At 42.7% G+C, this 14,059-nt stretch overlaps 1 protein-coding gene across 1 annotated transcript in view; it reads left to right on the forward strand.

The window, feature by feature from the left end:
- VPS41 (VPS41 HOPS complex subunit) overlaps window positions 1-14,059 on the forward strand; it is a 128,032-nt gene that overhangs the window by 103,417 nt on the left and 10,556 nt on the right. The window contains exons 20-24 of the mRNA XM_015570467.1: window positions 607-648; window positions 810-860; window positions 3,864-4,001; window positions 9,855-9,909; window positions 13,373-13,513. Coding sequence (XP_015425953.1) covers window positions 607-648; window positions 810-860; window positions 3,864-4,001; window positions 9,855-9,909; window positions 13,373-13,513 — 427 coding nt within the window. The remainder of the gene's footprint in view (window positions 1-606; window positions 649-809; window positions 861-3,863; window positions 4,002-9,854; window positions 9,910-13,372; window positions 13,514-14,059) is intronic.

Consider the following 14,059-nt stretch of genomic DNA (forward strand, 5'->3'; position numbering starts at 1 on the left):
TATTCTGAGGCTCAGTCTCGTGGGTCGTGGGGTCTTGTTGCAAACACTGTCTAATTTGTGTTTTGTGACTTTCAAAGGCAGTTAAAGTGAATTGTAAAAGTCCATAAGCCTTATGTCATTTTCAGAGTGCAGGTATCTTACTTTTTCTGGCTCTTATCCTCTTCTCCACATAAGACCAGTTCCTCACATCTGTGAGATCTGTACAGGGACTTGGTCAATTATCAGGCAGCCAGAAGAAAAGCTCATTTCTGTGGTGCTGGGAACAGTACTTTCTCCATAACGACTGAGAGTCCCATGAGAACTTCTGAAGATACCTGAGGGGTCAAGGAGGCTATAAGATGTGTGTAAAGAAATTTTGTATTTGGTGAGTGGTAACAAGATACCATTTCAGGAGTATGCAGAACACATAGACTTCAGGTTGAGGCCCATTTTAAAATGCATTCTTTTATAAATATATCACTTAACGGTGATTGTAAGGCTAAGGACCTCCTTATGTACGGCAAATAAGCCTTCTCCCTTTAACTGACAGCAAACACTATACATGTGTTCAGAGTTCTCTTCTTATCTGGCGAATTTCAATGACTGTGGCTTTTTTTTTAATTTCAGAAAGCTGTTGACATGCTTTTGGACAATGAAGATAAAATTTCAGTAAGTGTCTTTTATTTTATTTGTCTTTTATTTTTTTATATGTTAGCAGGTGAGTGTCTGGGACTGTTGTAACCAAGAAAAGGACAGATGTTTATCAGATAATTTTGCACCTATATTCCTGTCCTCATAACTCTGTGTTTAAAATTTTCCTTTTTCTCCAGATTAAAAAGGTAGTGGAAGAATTAGAAGACAGACCAGAATTACAGCATGTGGTGAGCATAACCATCATCTTCTTTTGCCCTTTAGATTGCGTAGTGGGGCACATCACCTTTCATTACTGGGGAGAGAATCCTGCAGTGAACTCTTCATGTTAATACTCAGATTGCAGGTTTGATGACAAACAGTGTTCTGTAATTATAAATGTTCAGCATGTGCTCCGAATCCAGATTAGGGATTAATTACGGATCAGACACTTTCATTTGACTCACAGTGATTTGTGATTTAAAAAAAGTTATATTTATTTTTGTGTTGATCAAACTGTGCCTGGGAGTAAGCACCTTCCTTCTATCATTGCTGTTTGACATAATTATAGCATAAACTAGAGGCCCAGTGCATGGGTTCGTGCACAGTGGGGTCCCTTGGCCTGGCCTACGCCCTCTTGCAATCCAGGACCCTTCGGGGATGTCAGAGGCCCAGTGCACGGATTCAGCCCGATCCCTGCAGGCCAGGCCAAGGGACCCCACTGGTGCATGAATCCGTGCACCAGGCCTCTAGTATGCATATAAGATCTTTGGTTAATCTCTTTCCACCCTCCCCACTCCCCCCTTCCCTCTGAGATTCATCCGTCTGTTTCATATTTCCATGCCTGTTCATTGAGCATGTGCCCCCTGTTGGTCAGTGTGCATCACAGCTACCAGTCGAACAGTCGCTTAGGCTTTTATATATAGACTAGATGTCCGATGCATGAAATTCATGCAAGAGCCTTGGCCCCAGCCCCTGCCCACCGCCGCCACTACCACGGCCCCTCCCCACCACTGCCACAGCTGGGGGCCCCTGCCACCTCTGCCATGACCCCCGCCTGCTGTGGCTTTGTCCGGAAGGAAGGACGTCTGGTCTAATTAGCATATTGCGCTTTTATTATTATAGATTACAACACCACAGAATGATCGAGGAACAGTCTTTCTTCCCCCTCGCCTGACAGTAATTAATCCCACTTTTCTGGGGTTGTCTTGGTGGTGGTGCTGTTAAGGCCCTCTGTTCTAGATCTTTGGGGAAATATCTTGTTTGTGTGCATTGCTGTCGTCATGGGAGTAAAGGAGGAGTAGGTGTTTGCTCTGTCCTTTAAAAACTGTATAAGAAAAGGTTTCAGTGACAATAGGGATTATTCTGGTAGAGAGTGCTCCTGTATCTTAGCCCACCTTTTTGCACCCCAGGAAGAGGCTCTGGGAATAGAGTATTATAGTTTTGTGTAGATGCTGTTGCTATATTGTTTGTGATTGGAAATCTCAAGATTGTCTGCTGACCCAAGCACGGTGGCACTGTGCTGGCCACCCTGGCATTTGTTTATAAAACAGTGATTTCGGGCCTTCTTGTGCCATGAGGCAGGATTACAGGCGGTGGGTGCCTGTGTGACAGTGTGATTAGTGCAGTGGTGAAATGGTGGCCGATCTCACCCCAAAATGCTCATCTTCCTGTCAGGTAATGGGGGGTCCCTATGCATTTGTTCCGGCCGATGTGACAGAGCCTTCCCTTCCTGCTTATGCCTCTGGGAAACAGCACTGTGTGTCCAGCTCACACGCTGAACCCAGCCGGGGCCAGGGGAGGGCAGTCGCCTGTGTCAGACCGCGTGGAACTCTGTCTGTCTGCTCCCCCTTTCATGCCTTCGGAAGATGCATTGGTCGGGGTTAGGCTCCTTTCCTGACCCTACGCAACAGAGGATGTCAAAGGTCACCTAACTCACAGACTGCCCCAACTTCAGGGGCAGGTGGATGCTCTGTGCTTCTTTTGAACCAGTTTACTAGGGGTGCGGATGCACTTTACATGAATGGTGTGATGCAGTCTTTTAGCCTCCCGTGGGTTATGGGATGTTTGTTTACATTAACTAAACATTGAACATTGATTTCCAATTTCTGTGTGATGTATTGATAGACTTAATCTTGCCTCTGAGTACCAAGTGAATTACTCATTTCCTTTGAAGTCCATTAACTGTTTCAGACAGCTAGGGGAAGTAATCAGTTTTGAAAATTAGTTTAGAATACCTGTTCTCTTCTTGATTTTTAGTTGTTATTTTTATCTTTAATGTCACCAGTACAGGCAGCATATCATTGCAAACACAGACTCTCAATAATCCTTACAGAGGAGATGTAGAAGGTATGAGAATTAATTGAGTGCTTACTGCTCGAATTTTTAAGATCATATTCTTGTCCCATGACTCATCTACCCCCTTTTATATAAAGGCAAGAATTTTTATGATCTAGAAAGACCATTAATCCAGGGTTTTATTTCTGCAGCAAAATAGATGATGATGAAAATATTAACAACTATGGTTGACCCTTGAGCAATGCCAGCGTTAACACACAGAGGTGAAAATCGTGTATAACTTTTGACTCTCCAAAAACTTAACTACAGTCACCCCTCTGTATCCTGGGGCAACTGGCTCCAAGACCCCCTGTGGTTATCAAAGTGTGTACATGCTCAAGCGCCTTTTATAAAATAGCGTAGAATAATGCATACACTCAGCCCTCCACATCATGGTCCCCCAGCTACAGATCAAAAATACTGTGTTTGATCTGTGGTTGGTTGACTCCCCAATGCAAAACCCCGGATACAGAGGGCTGACAGTATATTTATTGAAAAAAATTAACATGTAAGTGGACCCACACAGTTCAAATCCATGTTGTTCAAGGGTCAACTGTACCATCACCAGCACTTCTGTAGTGCTTAGTGTATGCCAGGCAAGGTTCTGGGTGACGTAACTCATTCAAACCTCATAGCAGCCCAATGAGATTTTTGCAGGTAAAGAAACTCGGTCACAGAGCGATGAGTGACTTGCCCACTGGATAGTAAGTGGTAGAGCCAAGTCACTCTGGGCCAGAGAAAGTAAGTCTCCTTGTTCTGGCAAAGATACTTCTCTTTCACATTCCGATTTTGTATTCTTGTAAGCTGCTTTCCCTCAGCCTCACCACGGAAGCTGTTTAGAATAGAAAACGGGGATGTTAAACAGGTATTGCTTTTCTTATTTTAATATTCATGGTTTATCCCCTTGTTCTTTTTAGTATCTGCATAAGCTTTTCAAGAGAGACCATCACAAGGGGCAGCGCTACCATGAAAAACAGATCAGCCTTTATGCTGAATATGATCGACCGAACTTACTTCCGTTTCTCCGAGACAGTACCCATTGCCCCCTCGAGAAGGTAAGTCACAGCCCCCCCTCCCCTCCCCTCACACACTGCGGGTGAAGAAGTTGTCATGGTGGGTGAGCTGCTGGTTATTCTGCTCTTCCTGTCCCTGCTTATCCGTCCCTTTTCCGGGGGAAGACTGTTGCTCTAAGCCAGACGTGGGCAAACTACGGCCCGCGGGCCGGATCTGGCCGTTTGAAATGAATAAAACTAAAAAATAAAAGACTGTACCCTTTTATGTAATGATGTTTAATTTGAATTTATATTAGTTCACACAAACACTCCATCCATGCTTTTGTTCCGGCCCTCCGGTCCAGTTTAAGAACCCATTGTGGCCCTCGAGTCAAAAAGTTTGCCCACCCCTGCTCTAAGCAGTAGGTTTGGCTGGGGCATTCTGATGAGAGGTAGAGATCCTGTTGGATTCGATTTTGGTAAGAAGCCCAAGTGTTTCTGTGCCAGGTTTAATTGGAATAAAGGATTAATCCAGGGCCTAGTCAGCCATAGAGCAGACACTGTGTCAGGAGTCTGAGTCAGTGTACCAGGATCAGCACGGACTCAGAGGCAGCCTGGTGGGGACACAGACTGTCCTGAGCCAGAAGCACTTGCTCCACTCAGGACGCAAGGTTGATAACTCAGGCCCTACACCCTGGCTACCTTAGTCACCTTGAGTGTTTCTGTATTCCTCTCTCACTCTACAGTTCATTTCTCTAGCATACTGCATCCCATTATAATAATTGTAATTATAATTATATTTTAGCCTTTTCTCCAGTATCTTGTAAATTCTTCAAGGATAAGGAGTTTTTCTCACTCATTTTGGTGAACCCACACCTGTTAGACACTTAATGTGTGTTGTATCTTGAGTGAGTGCATAAATAAATACAAACAAGGTTCTAGTGAGGGACGAATAGGAATTAGCAAGTTGTATGTACCTGCAATAAGTAAACAATAAATACTTCCTGTGCAGGTACTAGAAACTGGGCAATCTAAGGCCATAGGTATTGTTTCCCATGATTCTTATAATATCTGGAATGCTATCTAACATGTACAAATGTCTTATTAAATAAATTCAGATGGCGAGGTAAAAAGTACTTTATAACCAGCAGTATGTATCAACAAAACAAAAAAAGTATTTGACCCAGCTTATGTGCACTCACAACCTAGTTTCTTCTTCAGCCCATTATGATTAAATGTATTAGATTTACTATAAACAGTTTTAGCTCAATGAATTTTCAAAATCTGTTGAAAAAAATATCTTGCCTGCATATTAACTTAATTTATCAAAAACTTTAACTTTTTATATTTTGGCCCTAAGACATTTTCTCAAAAAATACATTTGGAAATACATCGTCTTATTCTAAAAGTAAAAGCAACTGTTCTCCCTCTTTTCCAACTACAGAATCTATAATCTAGAAAAAGCTGGGACATGCAAAGTTTGTAGATCTTCATTAAAGAAATTTAAAGACAAAATTAGATAAACTATGACAGACTCAAGGCTAGGTAGAAATCATTATTTAATTTATTATTGATAAAGTTCTTGTTAGTTACCCCAAACTGTGTTTCTTACCATTGTACTACATCAGGAAAAGGAAAATTAAAATATTTTTGCAACATTTTTTACTCAATTTCTGTCATTCCTTTTACCTTTATTTTTACTACTACCAGTATTCCACTTTTACCAGTATGCCCTATTAGCTTTAAAAAAAAATCTTAGTTTCCATACTCTTTCCTCTAGAGGGAGCACTATGGCCCAGGAACATTCAAGAATCTAAAATAAGGAGGCATGATTTTATATTGCACTGTGTCAAGAATAGAAAAATTATTTGAACCAGAAATACTTTTCTCAAAATTTCTAGAAATTATTCTAGAGTCTCTACATTCTCATATATGAGAAAGGATAATTTAAGATACTTACTATTAGGAACATAAAACATTTAAAATTCTGTGATATTCAAATTTCAGAGACTCACATTATCTTTGAGCTTGGTGTCACACATCTGCTTGCATTCAAGAACTTTCTTGACTTCAAACTTGCCTTTAGGTATCATGTTGTACATGAATGATCATATTTGATAGTATCCTAAAAGCTTTCAGCAGTTTTATCCTGTAGAATGATCTGCAGCTGAATATTTGAAAAGTGGCTAGAGAGGAACTGAATGTTTAATATTATAGATTTCAGTAGCGACATGTAGAAAGTGGCTGCTGTCTGGGGTCGCTCGGGAAAGCGTCCAGACTGCGTGGGGTTTGAGACAAGCATATTCTCAAGCATTTGCATTTACTCAAGAAGAGGGGCGGGTGGGTGGTTCTGTTTGAAACATCTGCTGGCACTTCAAAGTGTCAGTAAATTGCCAGGTACATAATTGATTTTTGGATACCTTCCAGTAATAAACTACTTTAGGGAGCATATTCATCTTTATTCATATTATCTTTGTCTGAGCATTCTACCTATCCAGTTGTGTTATTACCATTGTCTGTTTACCTGTGAATGACACAGTCTCACTAAACCATAAGCTGTCCATCTGCATGTCCATCTGCTAGCACACATCTGGGCACTCGCCTGGTTTCTCATTTTTTTTGTTAAAATAGTCCCAGGTCCTCAGACTTCAGATTTTTGCTTTTTCTCTTACTATTTAAAATTCTCGCATGTGTATCCTGACTCTGTTCTACTATCATCCCAGAAGAGTTAAGAGTTGGTAAGAAAGTTCCGTTGTTTAGGATGATGATTTATAGGCATCACGGTATAGAGAGCGGTAAGCCATCTTTTTTAACCAAAATGAATGAGGAGTGCCGTGGCTGGGTGGCTCAGTTGGTTGGATCATCATCTCCTACACAGAAAAGGCTGCAAGTTCAATTCTTGATCAGGCCACACATCTAGGTAGCGGTTTTGATCTCCTGCCTGGGTGCATGTGGGAGGGAATTGACCAAAGTGTCCGTCTCTCTCTCTCTCTCTCTCTCTCGCCCTCTCCACCCTCCTTTTCTCCCTACTTCTCTCTCTAAAAATCAATAAAAAGATGAAGGTTAAAAAAAAAGATGAATATGGAATTTCTAAGTGGTAGTTAGGATTAGACTCAGCCATAAGTGATAAAAGTTCCAAAATAATAGTGGCTTAAACAGAGTAGCAGTTTAGTTCTCTGTCGCATGGAAGTTCTGGTGGGGTGTTCTGCTGGTGGTGCATGTCACAGGGTCCGAGACCCAGGCTATTTTCTCTTGCTCCCCCACCTGGTATGACCTTGACCTTGTGATGTGACATAGGAGCATCCATGTTCGCAGGATCGGATTGGATGAAAGGACTGAAAATGAGAGAGAGAAGGGTTCCCCGTGCTGCTTCTTAAAGAGCACCCCAGACGCTTCCATGTTTCTGGTTCATCACTGGGAAGGCTTGGAGATTTTTTTTTTAATTTTGGGCAGTTCCCCACCTGAAATTTTATTACTGTAGAAGAAATGAGTAAAAGACATTGGGGGACAACTAGTTATCTCTGCCATGTAACTTTTAAAGGAATCTTGTGAGAAATTGAATTAATAGTGTTTCCTCCTCTTTGTGACTTTCAGGTCTTCTCATTTCCTCACTGAAATGATTTGTGTACTTTAAAACGCCATCCTAATTTCATTGCCATCCCACAGGAAGGTGTTATTCGTTTTTTCCCCTTTTTTATGTTTCATTTGGGTTCCCCCCCGCCCCCATCATTGATCTCTATGGTCAGCATTTTTTTCCTCCCTTTTAGTTGTTAATCTCCAATCATGGACATAGATTTAAATATATATTTTACTCAAAAGTTTTTAAGTCAGAAATCAAAATTTCAAAACTAGCTCCTGCTGTCATTTCCCAAGATGGCCCATTGAGCTGAAAGGGCTAAAGAACTTAAGTTGTTCCTTTTACCTCCTTGGTTTTGTTTTTAAAATAACCTTGGCTGGTTGTTTTTAACTGACTGCTCTAACTGTGTAACCCAGTGATCTTCCTCCTGAAACCTTTTCATTTATTGAAAAAATATTTATTGTACACCTGTGAGCCAGATGTGTGCAGGTGCAGTGAGAGTGAGTGCCTGGGGTCTGGCGTGGTGTGGGTCCAAGGAGGCTTTTATCTGAAGGACCTGCCAGGGGTGCAGAGTGGAGTGGGAGGGCAGCCCTTGAGGCCGAGGGGCAATGGTAGAGAGATGAGCAGGGTGTGAGGCGTTACTGCACAGAAAGGCGGGGCTTCCGAGGCCACAGTGAAGATTCTCAACTTTAAGCAGAGTAACAAAATAAGAAGGGTCCTTAGTAGGCATGTGAGTGAGGTTACAGTGAAGGCTCACACATACTGCACCCGTTCCGATGCCCCTCTGAAGGGCCACACTGGAACTCAGGTCCTGTATTGATGCGCATAGCCCTCTATTCATGTTCCCCTGGTCATGAGATTCTGAGTTTGAAAAACACTACCACTATGTGCTTATAAACAAGTCAATCTTCTAAATGAATGGACACAAATTTACTATATACTCTGCCTCCACTTCTACTGAGCCACCTCCATCTCCTCATCTTTCACGTGTCATCACCATCATCAGCATTTGTATTTCTATCATCGTTGTATCTCCAGCCAATGACTCTCTAGTGCACAACAGAGTATATAGTAAATTTGTGTCCATTCATTTAGATGATTGACTTGTTTATAAGCACATAGTGGTAGTGTTTTTCACACTCAAGGAAATGCTATCATCTATATAGTCCTTCATTTCTTCACTTGATCTCCTCCTTCTTGATTGTTAGATGTGTTTTTCTCTCACTTTTGACAAATCCTTGAGCAGAGTTATTTTAAACGTTGAGAGCTGGCAATAGAAATATTCCCGGCACTTAGTTATTTATGTAACAAATGTTTACTGAGCTGTGATGTGCACAGTGAGCAGCATCCTTTCATGCAGCTGCATCCCATGGGGGGAAACAGCTCAACCACGGACAGTGGAGCAGCTGGAATGGCAGCGCTGTGAAGGAACGAAGCAGCAGAAAGCAAGAAAACTTGGTGGGAAGGGGCCTTTCAGCATCTTGCTTTCTGCCTTTACCCATGGAATGCTCTAAGTCAGTGATGGCGAACCTTTTGAGCTCGGCGTGCCAGCATTTTGAAAAACCCAAACTTAACTCTGGTGCCGTGTCACATATAGAAATGTTTTGATATTTGCAACCATAGTAAAACAAAGACTTATATTTTTGATATTTATTTTATATATTTAAATGCCATTTAACAAAGAAAAATCAACCAAAAAAATGAGTTCACGTGTCACCTCTGACATGCGTGTCATAGGTTCGCCATCACTGCTCTAAGTTGTCTCAAATATAGGGATGAGCAAAAGTCAGTTTACAGTTGTAACATAAATATATAATGCAATAATGAGTAGACAATAATACAAGAATACACTCTGCTGCCCGGTTGGTGTGGCTCAGAGGTTGAGCGTCAACCCACGAACCAGGTGGTCACAGTTCGATCCGGTCAGGACAATGGCTTGATCCCCAGTACGGGGTGTGCAGGAGGCAGCCAATCCCTAATTCTCTCTCATCACTGATGTTTCTATCTCTCCCTTTCCCTTCCTCTGTGTGACAATCAATAAAAACGTATCTTTAGAAAAAAGATTAAACTCTGCTTTGCATATTCCTAACTCTAAATCTACTTTTGCCCACACCTGTCTGTTACCGTTTGAATTGTACAGGGACCAGTACCTCTCTGAGAGAGAAGTGGATCCAGACACCAGCAAACCTAAGGAGTGTTGTGTTTTTGTTTGTTTGCTTTGTTTTTTTTAAAGTGACGCAATGGAAAAATTCTTTCAAATTGTGTGTTTAAGTGGCTCTATTAATATTTGTTCTTGTCTGGTAACCCATGGTAACATTTTTGTCCTGCTTTATTTGAAGGCTCTTGAGATCTGTCACCAGAGAAACTTTGTAGAAGAGACAGTTTATCTTCTAAGTAAGTAGTTTTCTCTCATTTTGGTCCCCATAAACTAAGAAACGGGGTGAAAATGTGATATAAATTGTCTAAGAATTGGCATAGGTTTTAGAGCAAAGTAATATAGAGGTTAAAACCTCCTTGTATAAGAATTTAATACATGAAAAAGGAGGCTTCACAGCTCAATAGAGAATGAAGAGTTATTTAATAAATGCTGTTGAGGTATCATATTAGTATTGGGTAACAAACACACACATCAGCTTATATTACCACCATCTTGATAGAAAATAAATAATGTTCATTTTCAAAAATCACACTCTAAATAATGGAGGAAATGCAATTGAATATCATAGTTTTCAAAAGAAAGGGAGAGTTTGTAATATGATCCAGCTGTCAGTTGTCCCTGGTCCTCTGGCTCCTATTTCCACCTTTCAGTTGTCTTAGAAGCAGTAGAGAACTTACAAGGGAAGCATAGTATCCCTTTTAAGTTATAAAAACTTAAAAATCATATACACACTTTTAAAATTAGCCATTTTTAAAGATATGAACTGTGGAAATATTTGTAGGAAAAGCAAAATGCTATAGAAAATATAACAAATGGGATGTAATTTTACTCACAGGCCAGCTGTTTGCTTTAATAATGGCTGCCCTGAGTGAGTAGGACTCAAGACCCATTACTAGCTCTTGCGGCAGGCCAAGGCAAGGATAAGGGCAATTGCCCACAGCCAGACAGTGGCTGTACTTGCTCTGAGTAAAGCTTTCTACATGTATTATACTAAAAACTCATGGAAATTGATAATAAAACCATTAAAATGCCAGTAAATGAATGAACAAAGTGTATAAAGATAATCAAAGTGAAGCATAGTTGGTAAAGAGTTATTTCATGAGAGTTACTGAAAGGGTTTCCCCTGAACGGGGAAGAGAAGGAAAATGAGGTCACTGTCTGATCATTGAGGTTGTGGTTGGCACACAGTGTATCTTTAAAACTGCCTAATAAACTAGATTGATTGTTAATATGAATTAATTAGATTCATTACTTAAATTTAAAAAGATCATTTATTTGTTTACTTACTTATTTTATTTATTTATTTTTATTGAATTTAATGGGGTGACATTTATCTTCTGTATAATAAAAGCATAAGCAACCGTTACGGTGGAACGACCAGAATGACCGGTCACTATGATGCACACTGACCAACAGGGGGCAGATGCTCAATGCAGGAGCTGCCCCCTGGTGGTCACTGTGCTCACACAGGGGGAGCGCCGCTCAGCCAGAAGCCAGGCTCACGGCTGGCGGGAGCCTCTCCCACCTCTGTGGCAGCGCTAAGGAGCAGCGAGCCAAGCGGTAAGGAGCAGTAGCAGGCAGACAGTAAGGAGCGAGGGCTCCTGGATTGCGGGAGGACACAGGCCGGTCTGAGGGACCCCCTCATCCCCAGTGCACACATTTCGTGCACCAGGCCTCTAGTATATATCTAAGCCTAAGTGACAGTTATAGCGGAATGACCGGAACGACTGGTCACTATGATGCGCACTGACCACCAGGAGGCAGATGCTCAACGCAGGAGGAGGGGGAGAGGGGCTCAGCAAGGCCTGGAGGCACATGCTATGGCCCAGGGATCCCAGGAACCGCAAGCCCAGAGCTTGCTTTCCAATAAAAAAGAAAACACATCTTTTTTTGAAAAAAAGAAAAGCGGCCAGACACCGCCGCCCTGAGAAGAGCGGCTCCAGGAGGAAAAGGCCTCCCCAGGCCAAGCCCAGCCTGGCTGGGCGCAGCAGAGAACCATGCACTGACCATGGCGGCACCACCTTCCTCTCCCCCCCTCGCCCTCCCTCACACCCCTCTGTCCCACTGCTTGCAGCAACTCACCGGTGGTGTGCAGGAAACCCCTTCGACTCCAAAGCCGGTTGTGCCGACAGCTGCTCCCCATCCTGCTCCCCATCCTGCTCCATGGTGGACACAGTGCTGCCAGGCTGCTCTGCGTCAGCTCCCTGCCCACTCCTTTGTATACTACATGCACTTGGGGGCGTGGCGTCAGCCTCCTGGCCAATAGTACTGCAGCACAGCCAGCGTGTGGTAGGACACAGCCACCAGGCTGGCTGGGCATTGATTTGGCCGGGTGACTAATGTCCATGTCCAGGTACACTGATTGTTTACATTTGTAGGGAAGCAGGGCAGCCCGCTCCTGCTGCCCGCGTCACTTCTAGGCTAAGAAAGGCCCGCTGATCTCCGTGTTCCTCCTCCTGTCCGGAATCAAAACCTCTTGAGGATGAATGATCCCAACAATGGTCCCAGCACACGCTTGGTGTCATTTCGCAGACATTCCCAGTCTTTACAGCCCGTTCCTCAGCCCGCACTGCCCTGCTCCACCTCCTCACCTTTCACTCCCTGAGGACCACCTTATGTTATCCTATTTGAAATGTGGGCAATGCCCCCCTGTCCTTTTTCTTTCAATAGCTCCCTTGCCCTACATTTCTTCCTCTAAAAACCTTGCATTTTAAATGTATATATTTGATTAATTTCGGAGAGGGAAATAGAGATAGAAACATCAATGATGATAGAGAATCATTGATCAGTTGCCTCCTGCAAGTTCCAAACTGGGGATTGAAACCTCCCATGGCTCCTACCCCTGGCCAACAAATCTCCCTCAGTCCCTCCCCTGGCCAGCCAGCCGGGTGGCAGCACAGTGGTGAGGGAAGGAGGAACAGGGGAGGCAGGAAACTGTGTGGTGGCATGGCCCCGAGGGTGGCTGGCATTTGTTCCACGCCCAGCCCAGCAACCGTCACCTCCTCTAGGGACCCCACCTGTGCACAAATTTCGTGCACTGAGCCTCTATTTAGTTAATAAAATTATATAAGTTTCAGGTGTACAGTTCTGTTATATATCATGTGTATATTGTGTTGTGTGTTAACCACCCCAAGTCTAGTCTCCTTCCGTCACCATTTATTCCCTCTTTCACCTTCCCCCAACCCCTTCACTTCTGGTAATCACCATACTTATGAGGTTGTTGTGGGGTATTTTTTAAAATTTTGTTTTCTTTTTTGTTTCTGCTTCATTTCTTCACTTTTTCTTACCCAATCCTTTAAAAGTCTTAATTGTATGTGGGTATGAGGGGTTCACATTCAGGCCTGTGAGAAGCAAGTCAGCATCTGACATACCCGGGTTTGAATTCCAGATCTGCTGTTTAGTAGAAACATTTCTGTGTCCTCTTCTATAAAATAGAAATATTAGTGTGACATATCTCATTGGACTTTAGTAATAATGAAATTATGTCATTCCTGTGAAGCACTTAAATGAGTGCTCAGAACACAGTAGACACCTAGCAAATAGGAGACATTTATTTTATTATGTTATGCGAATGTCACGTAGGAAAATATGCCTTTGTGTTAGCTTTAAAACTGGGTGAATAAATTCAGAGATATCCTATTTCTTTAACAATGTTTCATTAAAATGTCCTGAATGAAGTATTTCTCACATCTTTGCTAGGCCGAATGGGCAATAGCCGAAGTGCCCTGAAGATGATCATGGAGGAATTACATGATGTTGATAAAGCAATTGAATTTGCCAAGGAGCAAGACGATGGAGAGCTCTGGGAAGACCTGATTTTATATTCCATCGACAAACCACGTAAGCAGAAAAACCATCTGCGATCATAACTCTTTTCTCTCAATATAGCCAGTTATGTCTAGAGTAAGAATTATCTCAAGACACAGTAAGTTAAAAATATGGTCAAGTATCTATATAAAGATAGGCCAGGCACACCGAAACGCTTTCCAATGCCAGTCCTGTGCAGAGCAGCGTGGAGTCCCGTCACTTTGAGTTACCTGAATGTGATAAAGAGCATGTGGCTCACCTGGTAATATTCACTTGTCCCCATGAAGCACACTTTTACCTACTGCACCAGGAATTTACTGATTGGCCCTCCGCTTGACCATTGTGTTGGGTCTCCCATCTTGGAAAGAAACAAAAGCAGTCACCTACCGTATTTGCCGGCGTATAAGACGATTTTTTGGCCCTGAAAAATATGCCTCCAAGTGGGGGGTCATCTTATACGCCGGGTACACTTCAGATAGACTGCCCATAGTGCTTGCCCCGTGTCATAGTGGCCTCCCGATGCCCGCCCACTTCATTCCACATACCGTTCAGGCATCAGCAGCGCTGCTGGGTGTATGC

Source organism: Myotis davidii, unplaced genomic scaffold (genome assembly GCF_000327345.1).
Source record: "Myotis davidii unplaced genomic scaffold, ASM32734v1 scaffold2027, whole genome shotgun sequence".
In the NCBI taxonomy this organism is placed as follows: Eukaryota; Metazoa; Chordata; class Mammalia; order Chiroptera; family Vespertilionidae; genus Myotis; species Myotis davidii.